General features: G+C 37.6%; 1 protein-coding gene across 7 annotated transcripts in view; it reads left to right on the top strand.

Annotated features, from left to right (window-relative positions):
* slc66a3 (solute carrier family 66 member 3) overlaps positions 1-11,448 on the top strand; it is a 43,275-nt gene extending 31,827 nt beyond the window's left edge. Inside the window, exons 5-8 of one of the 7 annotated variants that reach the window (XR_006309527.2) lie at positions 133-253; positions 1,803-1,844; positions 3,995-4,323; positions 10,628-11,448. Coding sequence is in view for 5 of the 7 variants with exons in the window: in XM_043677753.2 (XP_043533688.1) it covers positions 133-253; positions 1,803-1,844; positions 3,995-4,083 (252 nt within the window). In the remaining 2 variants the exon portion in view is untranslated. Of the gene's footprint in view, positions 1-132; positions 254-1,802; positions 1,845-3,994 lie in introns of all 7 variants that reach the window. The other 6 variants (XR_006309525.2, XM_043677753.2, XM_043677738.2 and 3 more) reach the window with 6 other exon arrangements.
* Positions 11,449-12,374: the final 926 nt, after the last annotated feature.

Below are 12,374 nucleotides of genomic sequence, written 5' to 3'. Positions count from 1 at the left end.
ATAAATTGGAGGAACTTTTTTTTGAATAGTAGAGTCTGTGTCTGTCTCAAGTAGGCAAATAAAGTGCCAGTGAATTAATTTGTTCTTTGATTAATTTTTGATGATTTCACACAAGTTATTGTTTTGTTGTAGAGTTTGTCTACATGTATCAGTGCATTAAGTAAATACGCTCAGCTCCAGTCCTTGTGGAAGACTCATGATTCTGACCAGGTCAGTGCCCTGACATGGAGCCTTGCCATCTATACTGTATGCAGTAAGTGTGACTTTCTTTATCAAAAAGAAAAAAAAGCTCAATGCTTGACAATACCATGTCTGTTTTGGAGACCTTAAAGGGAACATACATTGAAATTTTACAGGATTATCAAACTTGAAGTTAAAATAAGACTTTAATAGCAAGATTTGCAGGTTGTTAGAGATATGGGGAGACTTAAATATGACAATGAAAGATTTAAATATGAGGTGATCGGGAATTGGTTGGTCAGAAGACTGGTTGACATGAGTAATGGGCAAACAAGACTTAGGGCTAGATTTTATGGGCATACCTTCAGTGCACACAAATAGGGCAGGTGCACAGACTCCGACCACCCTTTTCCTGGATGAAACCCAGAAGGATAACAAGACGAACACTGGAATAGATTACTTTGGTAACAAGATGCAGTAACTATTGGAACGTTTAAATGCCTGCATTATTCCAAAATAGTCAGCTCTGGATTACCTTCGATGTGGCAATGTCAGTGTTGGACAGGTTTATTTGGGGAAAAAAAAGGGAGAAAGTGAGGTCTGCAGATGCTGGAAATCAGAGTCGAGTCGGTGGTGCTGGAAAAGCACAGTAAGTCAGGCAGCATCTGAGGAGCAGGAGAATTGATGTTTTGAGCATAAGCTCTTCATCAAGAATGAGGCTTTAGAGCCAAGGCGGCTGAGAAATAAATGGGAGGGTTGTGGGGCTGGGGGAAGGTAGCTGAGAATGAGATAGGTAGATGCAGGTGGGGGTAAAGGTGATAGGTCACAGGGGAGGGTGGAGTGGATAGGTGGGAAGGTAGATGGACAGGTAGGACAGGTCAAGAGGACAGTGCTGAGTAGGAAGGTTGGATCTGGGATAAGGTGGGGGGAGAGGAAATGAGAAAACTGGTGAAATCCATATGTGGTTGCAGGTTCCCAAGGCGGAAGAGGAGGCTTTCTACCTCTAGGCGTCGGGTGGTTAGGGTTTGGCAATGGAGGAGGCCCAGAACCTGCATGTCCTTGGGAGAGTGGAAGGGGGAAGTTGAAGTGATTGGTCACAGAATGTTTTGTGCATGTGTTCCGGAGATGTTCTCTGAAGCGTTTTGCAAGTAGGCATTCTGTCTCCTCAGTGTAGAGGAAACCACATCGGGAAGCAACAGATACTGTAAATGACGTGTGTGGAAGTCCGTCAGAGATTTACTTGCACCCCCACCTTCACCTACCTATCGCATTCTCAGCTACCTTTCCCCCCCCCAGCCCTAGCCCCACCCCCCTCCCATTTATCTCTGAGTCCCCTTGACCCACAAGCCTCATTCCTGATGAAGAGCTTATGCTCAAAACGTTGATTCTCCTGCTCCTCATATGCTGCCTGACCAGCTGTGCTTTTCCATCACCCCACACTCAAGATTTATTTGGAAGTACAAGCTTTCAGAGCACTGCTCCTTCATCAGCTAGCTATCTGTCAAAGGAGCATTGCTCTGAAAGCTTGTACTTTCAAATAAACATGTTAGAGTATAGCCTGATGTTGTTGGATTACTTTTGGCATTATGCAATTACTAATAATTGTATTATTCTTTATACAGCCAGAATCTTCACCACCCTGGTGACAACGGCAGACACTGCAGGTGAATGGATTTTATGTGATTACCAAGTAATTCCAACTAATTTTTAGATGGGTTTGTACATTTAGAGAGAATAATAGAAGCAATAATAGAATTAGATTCCCCAAAAAATTTAGCTTTTAAAAATTTTATAAAAGTTATAGTATCTTTTAAATTTTTCACTGAAACTGAATATTAATATCCTAAGACCATGTAGTCAAAAAGGAATACTGTTTTCCAAGGCACTGTGGTATAAAATATTGCAAACATGAATATGCCATTCTCTACTGTGCATAAATGGCATTATCATATGAATTAAGTGACTCCTAAACTAATACCACAACCACAGTAACTATCTTCTTGAACTGATCTACCACTTTCCATTTAATCATTGCTGTTGAATTTGAAGGCTTTTTTTTGAGCAATGTTTAAGCTCAGTTTCCATTTATTCAGCTTACAAATGTGTAACTCACTTTTTGGAACAGCAGTTATGTAGTTCCATACAGAAGTAGCTCCTTGGTTCAGTACATTCATTCTGCTGCATAATGCAGCTGCAAAGAATTGGCAACCAAACCAGAAGCACAAACACTTACAGGGTGGAATGCTTGTATGTTATTCGATGTGTAGACAATTGGGCATAATAGTCCCAGTTCATTCAGGCCACATCAAAAGGCAACTACTCCCTTAAATTGTTTTGGCCAGTGGATTCCAACAGCACTTTCCATTGCTGCATTCTATCCTTGTAATCAGCCTCTCCCTTGTAGGAGAAGTTTCCTTCTGCTCACTTATTAATCAAAGAGCTGTAAATATAATTTTCAGTTGACAAATCACCAGGAACCTAGATGTCAGCTGTTTCTAAAGTTAATATCTTTAACTTGTCTTGCTTCTGGATCATTAAAAGTATGTTTAGGTTGTTTGAAATAAACGCTTTAACAGAAACATCATAATTTAAGTTAATAAATGCATGCAGTTGAATGTTGTTTTGGTTTTAGAATATCTTTACGAGCAAGTAGCCTTTCATTCTTAAAAGTGAAGCTGTAAGATTAGTATTAAGTTATTAGCTTTACTACTTACGTCCATCCTCCTTGATGTTTCTTAATGGAGGTTCCCCAAGTCTGGAGCGGTTTGTTTCTGTAATAGACTTCCTATACGATCATTTTAAAACGTAATGACTGTCGGACAAAGATGGTGCTCCTGTCAATGAGGTGCTGGTTAAATGAAGGATTGCATCACTCTTCAGACTCTCAAAAGCTTCTTTTCAAAGTTATAATTTCATACCTTGTGAGACATGAAGCCAAAAATTTACGTTCATCATTCAACTTCCTTCAGCAATTCAGTCTGATTTTGATTGATCTCAAGTTGTGTTTAGACAAATTATTTGTACATTAAGGGAAAGCAAAGTTTAGAACCAGCACCTCATTCGCAGGAGCACCATCTATGTTCTACAGTGTAATGGTCATTACATTTTAAAAATAGGCTACTTCTAATTGGGATTATTCTTCGAAAAACCAAACCCTCTGCCTTATATTGAAGCTGAAATTTTAAAAACGGAATGCCACATCCTGGGATTTCTGCACATATTTTTTTTTTTAAATCTTTATAAGTTGCAGCCAGCTTATTCCAACCAGATATTTAAATTGTTTGATAGACCAGGATAATTGGATTAATAAATGAGGATTTGTAGTTAACATTCTGACTGGAAGTTTGGTTTGCCTGTTTCTTTAAGCTGTGCATGAAAGTAACTTCAAAAAGGAGGTAGTGTGTCAAAGGAACTAAAGCTCTTCTGGCTAACTGCTGATTATAAGTAATGGAAAAAGCAGCTGATTGACTGGTGTCTTAATTCATTATTGCTTAGTCTGCTCTCAGAAGGTCTAAAGAGGCATTACAGATATCCAGTACCACTGATATAGTCACGTTACTGGGCTTATTCTTTCATTTATGAATATTTGAGTCAACTCACAAAGGAAATACTTTGACTGATTATGACAGTGGTTGAAACTACTGAAGCAGAAAAGGCACGGATGGAATGCTTGTGTACTCTGTTGTATTTCAGTTAGCAGATACTTAATCTTTGTGTTCTCAACTATTATTAGAGTAGATGACTTGATTGTTCTGTGTGGTCAATAATGATGCTTTAAAAGTACACTCATTAATTGTTCTAATCTTCTTTCCAGTTCTTATACGTTATGCCGTTATTGGTGTGTTGAATGTGTGGGTTTTGATCACGGTAATGTACTACAGGAAGACCGGAAAGCAAAAGTAGTAAACAGGGTGAGGAGCAGCACTCTACCAAACCGGTTTTCTGGATTAAATCAAATATGTCGCCTTGGTGAAAATTGACAAACAACATTTTGCATCGTGTCACAATAATGAGTAAAAACAACCAATCCAAATATGCTGAGTGAATTTTGGATCTATCCAGGGAATGCGAGAAGTCTAGCCATCAATCTGAACCCCTGGCATAGTGTAGGAGTGAGTAAATTATACTGTCAAATAAACCAAGGTGAGTAATTGACTAAATTAGGAGGTAGGACATCTCATGATTTCAGCCTATTGTCTATTTGTCCTCAGTGTGATCCTTAGAGATTCACAGCAGTTCAGTGGATGAGAATAATCTGTTAAGATTATTTTAAAAGCTTAAACAAAAACATACATTGCTGGCAAACTCAGCAGGTTTGGCAGCATCTGTCACAAGAAAGCGGAGGTAAAGTTTTGAGTCGGTGAGACTTCATTACAACAGATAATGAAGTCACCAGACTCAAAACATTAACTCTCTGCTTTCTTCCTAAAAAGATATTGCCAGACCTGTTGAGTTTTGCCAGCAATTTGTCTTTCAGATCTCCAGCATCCACACTTTTTTGTTCATTTCAAAACCTTACCATTTGAATAATTCACAGCTAACCTGAACAAAATAAAACTAATAGGAGATGCTATTTATAACAATAACAATATTTTAACAGTAATAATTGCAAGTACTAGTTTATAACCTAAGTCAAAACTTTAAGGGCAGAGCTGTGTAAACCCTTTGTGGTGAGCATGTATGATCTGCAAACAAAACCCCAGAACTATGATAAATACAGTCAAAAAAACTGAAGTTATACTTTATTGCAGATATTTTCTGTTGTATTATACACAAAAGGTACTAAACATACATTTTCTGATTTCTTTTCCACAAGCATTTAATATAACAGTAGAGTCAAAAGGTATAACACAATATTGACTAGGCTTCATCACGAGGAGGTCAAATTCCACAAAGCTGCTCCCTATGATGTTGCTGCAGCAACTTTGAATAAAAATGTGGTTTTTGGAAGTTGTGATGGCGCAGTAGGAAAAGCTGAGAGGATATTAATTTCCCTCGTTTATTCTGTGAGCCGTGCCAGAATTAGTTACTCACAAGGAAACAGATTTGCGTTGATTGTTTGTAGGTTATGTTTGCATCACAGACCGAAGGTTAAAATCAGACCAATCAGGAATAATGCTCAAAGATCTGAGACAAAATACAATGGTAGTCGCAGTAGGTAATCCAATAGTGCTCAGGGCAATAATAACCAGGACTGCATAAGGCCTTTAGAGGAATAGTCTACAAAGAGAAACCAGTGTAATAAAGAGAAAAAGAGTTCAAGCATGGTTTGGCAGACTAAATATCAGAGGAAAATACGTATTAATGAAAATAGTGATGCAACAGTCTATCCAATAAAAAAAATAAAGTTACATGGTAACTTGGTGGAATAACATCAATTCCCAGTAGTGTTCTGTAACTCAGAAAATTCAAGCATGCTTTTCCAAGGCAGGTGGAGCTTATGGCAGAATACAGAAACCCCATCAGACTCTCTAGCATTTCAAAATGGAAGGCATCTGTAATTTAGAATATGGACATTGTTTTCCTTTAGTGTCAATACTTCACAGAAATGAATTAATCTTGTTACTCACTGAGGAGAAAGATACGGTTGATGGTGAGGTTAGAGAGAGAGTTTGTTAATGCTTCAAGGCAGTTTGAGGTGAGTGCCTGGACAATCATTAAGGTAGTCAAGTTGCTAGCATCTGATGGGTTCTGAAGGAGGCAAGGAGGAGATCTTTGTATTCTCTTTAGCCATAGGCGAGGTCCCAGAAGATTCAGTAGAAGCTAATGTTCCTTTTGTTCAAAGCGGGCAATCTGGATAAGCCAGGAAATTATAGACCATTGAGATGTACATCAGTGATAGGAAAATTATTGAAGATTCTGAGGAACAGGATTTGCTCACATTTGTAGAAAAATGGACTTATTGGAGATAGTCAACATGGCTTTATGCAGGGAAGATCTTGTCTCTCAAAGTTGATTGAGTTTTTTGAGGAAGTGACAAAGGTGGTTGAGGAGGGTAAGGCAGTTGATGTTGTTTACATGGACTTTTAGTAAAGCATTTGACAAGGCCACTCTTGGTAGGTTGGTCCAGAAGATTAAATCACGTGGAATCAATGGTGAATTATCCAGTTGGATGCAAAATCGCTTAGGTGTAAATGACAGAGGGCTATTGTGGAGCGGTGTTTTTCTGACTGAAAGTTTGTAACTTCTGGTGTTCCACAAGGGTCAGTGCTGGAACCTCTGTTGTTTGTTTGTAAATATAAATAAATGATTTGGATGAAAATGTTGATGGGATCCGATTAGTAAGTTTGCAGATGACATAAATTGATGGGTTGTGGATAGCAAAGGAAGGATACAGCAGGATCAGTTGAAAGGTTGGGCAGAGAAATGGCAGATGGAGTTTAATCCAGACAGGTGTGAAGTGATGTATTCTGGGAGGTCAAATGCAATATGAAATTATACAGTAAATGGCAGGATTCTTTGGAGCATTGATATAGAAAAGTATCTTGGGGTCCAAGTCCATAGTTCCCTGAACATAGCAACACAAGTAGATAAGGTGGTAAAGAAGGAATGCTTGGCTTCATAAGTCAGGGCACGGAATATAAAAGTTGGCAGGTCATGTTGCAACTGTATAAGACTTTGGTCAGGCTACATTTGGAGTACTGTGTACAGTTCTGGTTGTTACAGTATAGGAAGAGGATATAGAAGAGGTTTACAAGGATGCTGCCTAAATTGGAGTGTATTAGCTTAAGGCGTGGTTGGACAAACTTGGATTGTTTTCACTAGACCATCAAAAGGTGAGGGGCAACCTGATACAAGTGTATAAAATTGAAAGGTGTGGATAATCAGAGTCTCACTTCCAAGGTGGAGATGTCAAATAATAGGGGACAGAGGTTTAAAATGAGTGTGGTTGGGGGCAGTTTAAAGGGGATGTGCAAAGAAAATCTTTTTTACATGGAGGAATCTGGAACACACGTCCAAGGGAGGTGGTAGAAGCGGATAAATTTTACTCTTGTAAGTAGCATTTAAACAGATAAGAGGGATAGGGACCATGTGCTGGCAATGGGATTAGTTTAGAATAGCATCATAGTTGACACAGGCAACTAAATTCCTGTGCTGTATCTTCCACTGTTCTAGAACAGTAGAAATTCACATACTTATAAGTGAGAATGGAAAAGTAAATATAAACTGTAAAATGGACTTAGAAATGGACTTGTACTTAATTCAAATATATGCTCAGTGGCTCTAGATAAATAACAAATCTTAGGTGTTGACATAACATTAGTTAAAATATGTGGAATCTTGTAGTTTAAGTATGAAATCAATATAATCAAGGAATGTGGCATTTGTAGTATTTCACCAGTGTTGATAGCTGCTGGTTTCAGAGTTACAAGTAATCCTGCCATGTTCAGAAATTCCATTACAAACAACGAATGTTTTTTTTAAAAAGTTTGAAAACAAGTGACTTTCTTTAAAATCTAGGACATCTTAAAGGTTTAAGAAGTTTCAGTTTTGTTGTAAATTTCATATTTATGTTGTTTTTAATCAAATTCTGAATTCAACGATGCATGCAGATATTTAATAGAGAAACTTCTTCTGTGATTTACCTATAGTTAGAAAGAGTTGGAGACCAAAACCAATCAGTTTTTCTTTCCAACAGAAACTATCCCATGAATTTCAGTGCTGCATTTTAAAATGAAAATTACAGCCAGATTTTTAATTAAACTTCTCAACATTTATAATATTTAAATGATTGTAGCAACAGAATTGGTTTGCATATTATACTATGTATTGTTGCAGTGAGTGAAAGCACATATATATAAGCCATTACCAAAATTATTAAAATTACTAAATGTAAATATGATTCAAGGTGCATAACAAAGTATAATCATTGTCCATTTCAAAGAACCATAATTTCCTTTTGAATGCCTCATTTGAACCTGTCTCCATCACTCTCTTTCAGACCTTAATGCTTCTCATATCACTTTAAATCTCTTATTCTTGATCCTTTTGCAAGTAGCAATAGCTGCTCCAACATGCCATGATTTTGAATACCTCTTGCAAATTGTATCTTGGACAAACAGAGATTAAAAACTAAAAGGTCTGGCAGCATCTGTAAAGAGAAATCAAAGTTGACCTTTCCGGCCACTTGACCCGAAAAGTTAACTGAGTTTTCTCCACAGATGCTGTCAGACCTGCTGAGCTTTTCCAGCAATCTCCTTTCAGTTTTTACTTAAGTTGTATCTCGATCTTTTCTAAGGAAAAGAGTCTCAACATCTCTAATCTAATTTCATAATTGAAATTTTCCTCCATTGAACCATTCACATGAATCTTTTCTATGCTTCCCCCATGCCTTCATATTCTTGCTAATGTGTGGCACCCAGAACTGCATGCAATACAAAAATATAATGTCCTTGCTCTTTTTCTCTACGGCCCTATTAAAGCCTTGGATACCATGTGTTTTATTAACTCCTCTTTAAACCTATCGTGACACCTTCAATAACTTGTGCATATACGCACCCAGTTCCTTCTCTTCCTGCTGTCCCTTGAAAAAAATGTACACTTTTTGTACTGTGTTTTCTACCAATCAATTAAATCACAATGTTTCTCTGCATTACACTTGATCTGTCACCTGTCCACCCATTCCACTAACTTGTTTATGACCCCTCGAAAATCCTACAAAATGACCTAATTTTAATGTAATTTCATCCATGTTTTCCTGTTGGAACTAAATATGAATATAAATTACAGAAAACGTGGACGACAGATCATTGGCTTACTTTTGTACTTGAACTACATTTAAGTTTTGTCTATAACTGGTAAATATGGAACTTAAAATTTGTACAAGTGACTTTTCGTACAATGTAATGTGACTGCCTGTTTTTACATAAGACACACCGATTAGTCATAAATTTATCTTTGATATCTATCTGCCTTCATGCCTTAATTTGTTTTATAAAATATGTAAAAGCTCTCATCGTTTTCTAGTCTAGGTTTATTCCTGCTTTTTTGATTATTTTAATGGTTGTGTATCTCAGTTTTATTTTATCGTTGTTAAGAAGGAATTACCACTAATCTAGTTGAGACAATTTTGCTATCGAATTATGCCACTTTTATGTGTCTTGTTTCATTATGTAGTATTGGTAGAAAATGCCATGTTTCTGCATTGAAGCCTTGAAAGATGTATATTCAGAAGATGTTGTAGATGTACCATTGACTAAAAGGTATAGTCTTATAAAACAGGGATAGCAAGCCCTTAATATAACTGAGTTTGCAATGGTGTACAGGTAGTTCTCCTATAATGCCGTAGTTGCATTCCAGCGAAGCCTCACTAAATAGAAATAATGGAGCCTGTGGGAAAAGGTTGGCACAGACCAGCAAAAAACACTCAGAATAGCTCAAAAATCACCAAAAGGTCTAAATGAAAGTATAGCACAGCCTGAATGAAGGTTGAAATCATACTTATTAACAAAACAGAAGTAAATTTAACACAGTACATTTAAAAATGTCAGAAAGTTGCTCTCTGTCAGCAGCTGACATCACGCAAGTGCAGGACGACACAAAGACTGGCACTGAAATAGTGTGTACACAGAACAAAGCGTGCTATTGCCAATGGTAGCAAACATTCTCCAAAATACCATTCCCTAATACTTCAGCAATGTTATAGGTAAATTACGCTGCCGAAATGTGCATTATATCAGAATTATCTGACCCTCAAAATTGCCCAGTTGTTTCTAACTACATTTTATAAATAATTACTTTTAAACAAAATGTTATAAACTTTATGGCCAAGTATATTATTTGGCCATAAAGTTAAAGTAATTTAAGTTCTAAAATCCAATTTTCTTTGAGCATAACCCCCACACTCACCGGTAGACACATCTAAGGGATAAATTTAAAAATGTAATTTTGTCAGTGCAATTAACTTTTCAAATGATGGACTCCAGGCTTTCATGAAGTCCTTGGACAATTTTTTTTTAAAAACAGGCCTCTATAAAGCTGTATATCTTGCTTGAATTCCAAAGTCACCAGTTAATGCAAACAGCTTCAGCAGATCATCAGAACATTCAACAATTCAATAATTTGAAATTAGATAGAGCAGAAGATAGCAGTCTCTGCAGCTTCCAAAAATCACTTTCCTGCTTTTAGTACATTGAATTGCACTTACCAGTACACTGATACAGGTGTCAGTTAGCTCAGTTGAGTGGATGGCAATGGGTTCAATTCTCACACCAGCTGAGGTTCCTTCTCACCTTCTCCCCTCAGGTGAAACCATCACCAGTCGTCCCTCTGTAATGAGAGAGCAACTGTGTAGTCCAAGAGGATTATGGTGACTTTGCCTTTACATTGATATATCCTACAGTTTTCTTCTTCACTACCAACCACATAGCCAACTTTCATAATGTATCTAAACTTCACAATTGTGCTCTTTATTAAAACAAAATCTGATTTCTATCATATTTTCCAGGGGGCTTTTTTTGGTTGCAAATTAACATAAATGGGCCTGTCATTGCTGGAAGGCATGAACTATTTTGAAACCTGATTCTTTTTCAAAAATTGGACAACATTTTTGGACTCAAAATGGCCTGGGCTGATCACATGGTCATATTCCTAGAAACTTCTGAATCCCACCTGCATAGTATAAAATAAAGGACTTCCAGCCAGCACGAGGCAAGAAACCATGAAGGCCTACTATGCTAAAATGAATGCCTACGCTTTTAATTCCCTTTTGAACTTGCAATGGAAACTCTCATGGTGGTTGGGGGGGCTACTGTTAAAGTTGCACTGCTAGGCTAATTGGTAGGTTCTTAAGCTATCAAAATTGGCATTCAGCATCTGAAATGCCCAACTCTGTCACATGCCTAAAAGCAGAGTTTGTTCGACGACTCAGAATTCCAAAATTCAGACAGTTGGGCTCTTAACATCGCAAGAATAGCATCGAGAAGACTTGCTTTACATCGCTCTCTCTCAAAAGTCTCACCTCAAGAAAGAAGCTTGGACATCAGCTGCCAAACTGCACTAATTGTCTGCATACAAGAATAATTGTCACATCTTTGCCATCATCTGCTTCCCAGGAAAAGAATTGCTACAAATTAAGACAACATACTTTCAACTGGCCACTAACTCAATGGACTCAAAGTCATGTGTATTAGCAATATTGTTGGATTTTGAGAAATTCATAAATTGTAACTGTTTCTTTCACATTGTATGCTTGTGTGTTTGAATGAAGTAGCAGAACAATTTCCCACAGGTTGCGTGTTTTGTTAATAAATTCTACCTTTAATTTCACCTTAATGCATTTTGCTGTGGGTTTATTTCAACAGTTGGAATCCAAAAGCAGGTTTGCAGATCACCCATCAGCTCACCTCAATAAAGGTGCCACCGTGGGCGGCACGGTGGCACAGTGGTTAGCACTGCTGCCTCACAGCGCCTGAGACCCGGGTTCAATTCCCGCCTCAGGCGACTGACTGTGTGGAGTTTGCACGTTCTCCCCGTGTCTGCGTGGGTTTCCTCCGGGTGCTCCGGTTTCCTCCCACAGTCCAAAGATGTGCAGGGTTAGGTGAATTGGCCATGCTAAATTGCCCGTAGTGTTAGGTAAGGGGTAAATGTAGGGGTATGGGTGGGTTTCGCTTCGGCGGGTCGGTGTGGACTTGTTGGGCCGAAGGGCCTGTTTCCAGACTGTAATCTAATCTAATCTAATCTAATTTAAAGTAATTTAAATTCATTTAATTCCCCATTTGTCAGTGTCAAATTAAAATAACTCTCAAATTTCTGTTATATTTCCACCCAAAAATCAGGCCTGAAAATTCACATGGATTGTAAAAACAAAATGATGATTCAATGTTTTGCACAGAAATACTGCTCCAACATGGCATATTGAAGTAAATGAAAATACTGTTTCATTACAATATGCAAAGGGAGGCAGGTTAGTATTATAATAGAAACCTGATTTGTACATTGTTAAAAAGTAATGTCAGTAAATGGAAAGAAAATGATGTTAAAAATGGAAACAAACCCAAATTCAATGCTCCATGTCTGAATATATTGATAGCAGAAATAGAAATAAGACATGGTTACACAGTGACCAGAACATTCAGGAGGTATTTGACATTTTGGGAAGAAAGTAGAAGGAATAAAATCTGAATTAATTTTGGTACAAAAGATGTAAGTAGGAACTATTTAAGAAAGCACCAGTGCAAGTGGTTTATAGTTGC

The sequence above is a fragment of the Chiloscyllium plagiosum genome, unplaced genomic scaffold (assembly GCF_037043375.1).
Source record: "Chiloscyllium plagiosum isolate Xiang-an unplaced genomic scaffold, Cpla_swu_hap1 HiC_scaffold_3, whole genome shotgun sequence".
NCBI classification, from domain to species: domain Eukaryota; kingdom Metazoa; phylum Chordata; class Chondrichthyes; order Orectolobiformes; family Hemiscylliidae; genus Chiloscyllium; species Chiloscyllium plagiosum.
This window is presented reverse-complemented; position numbering and strand designations above follow the sequence as displayed.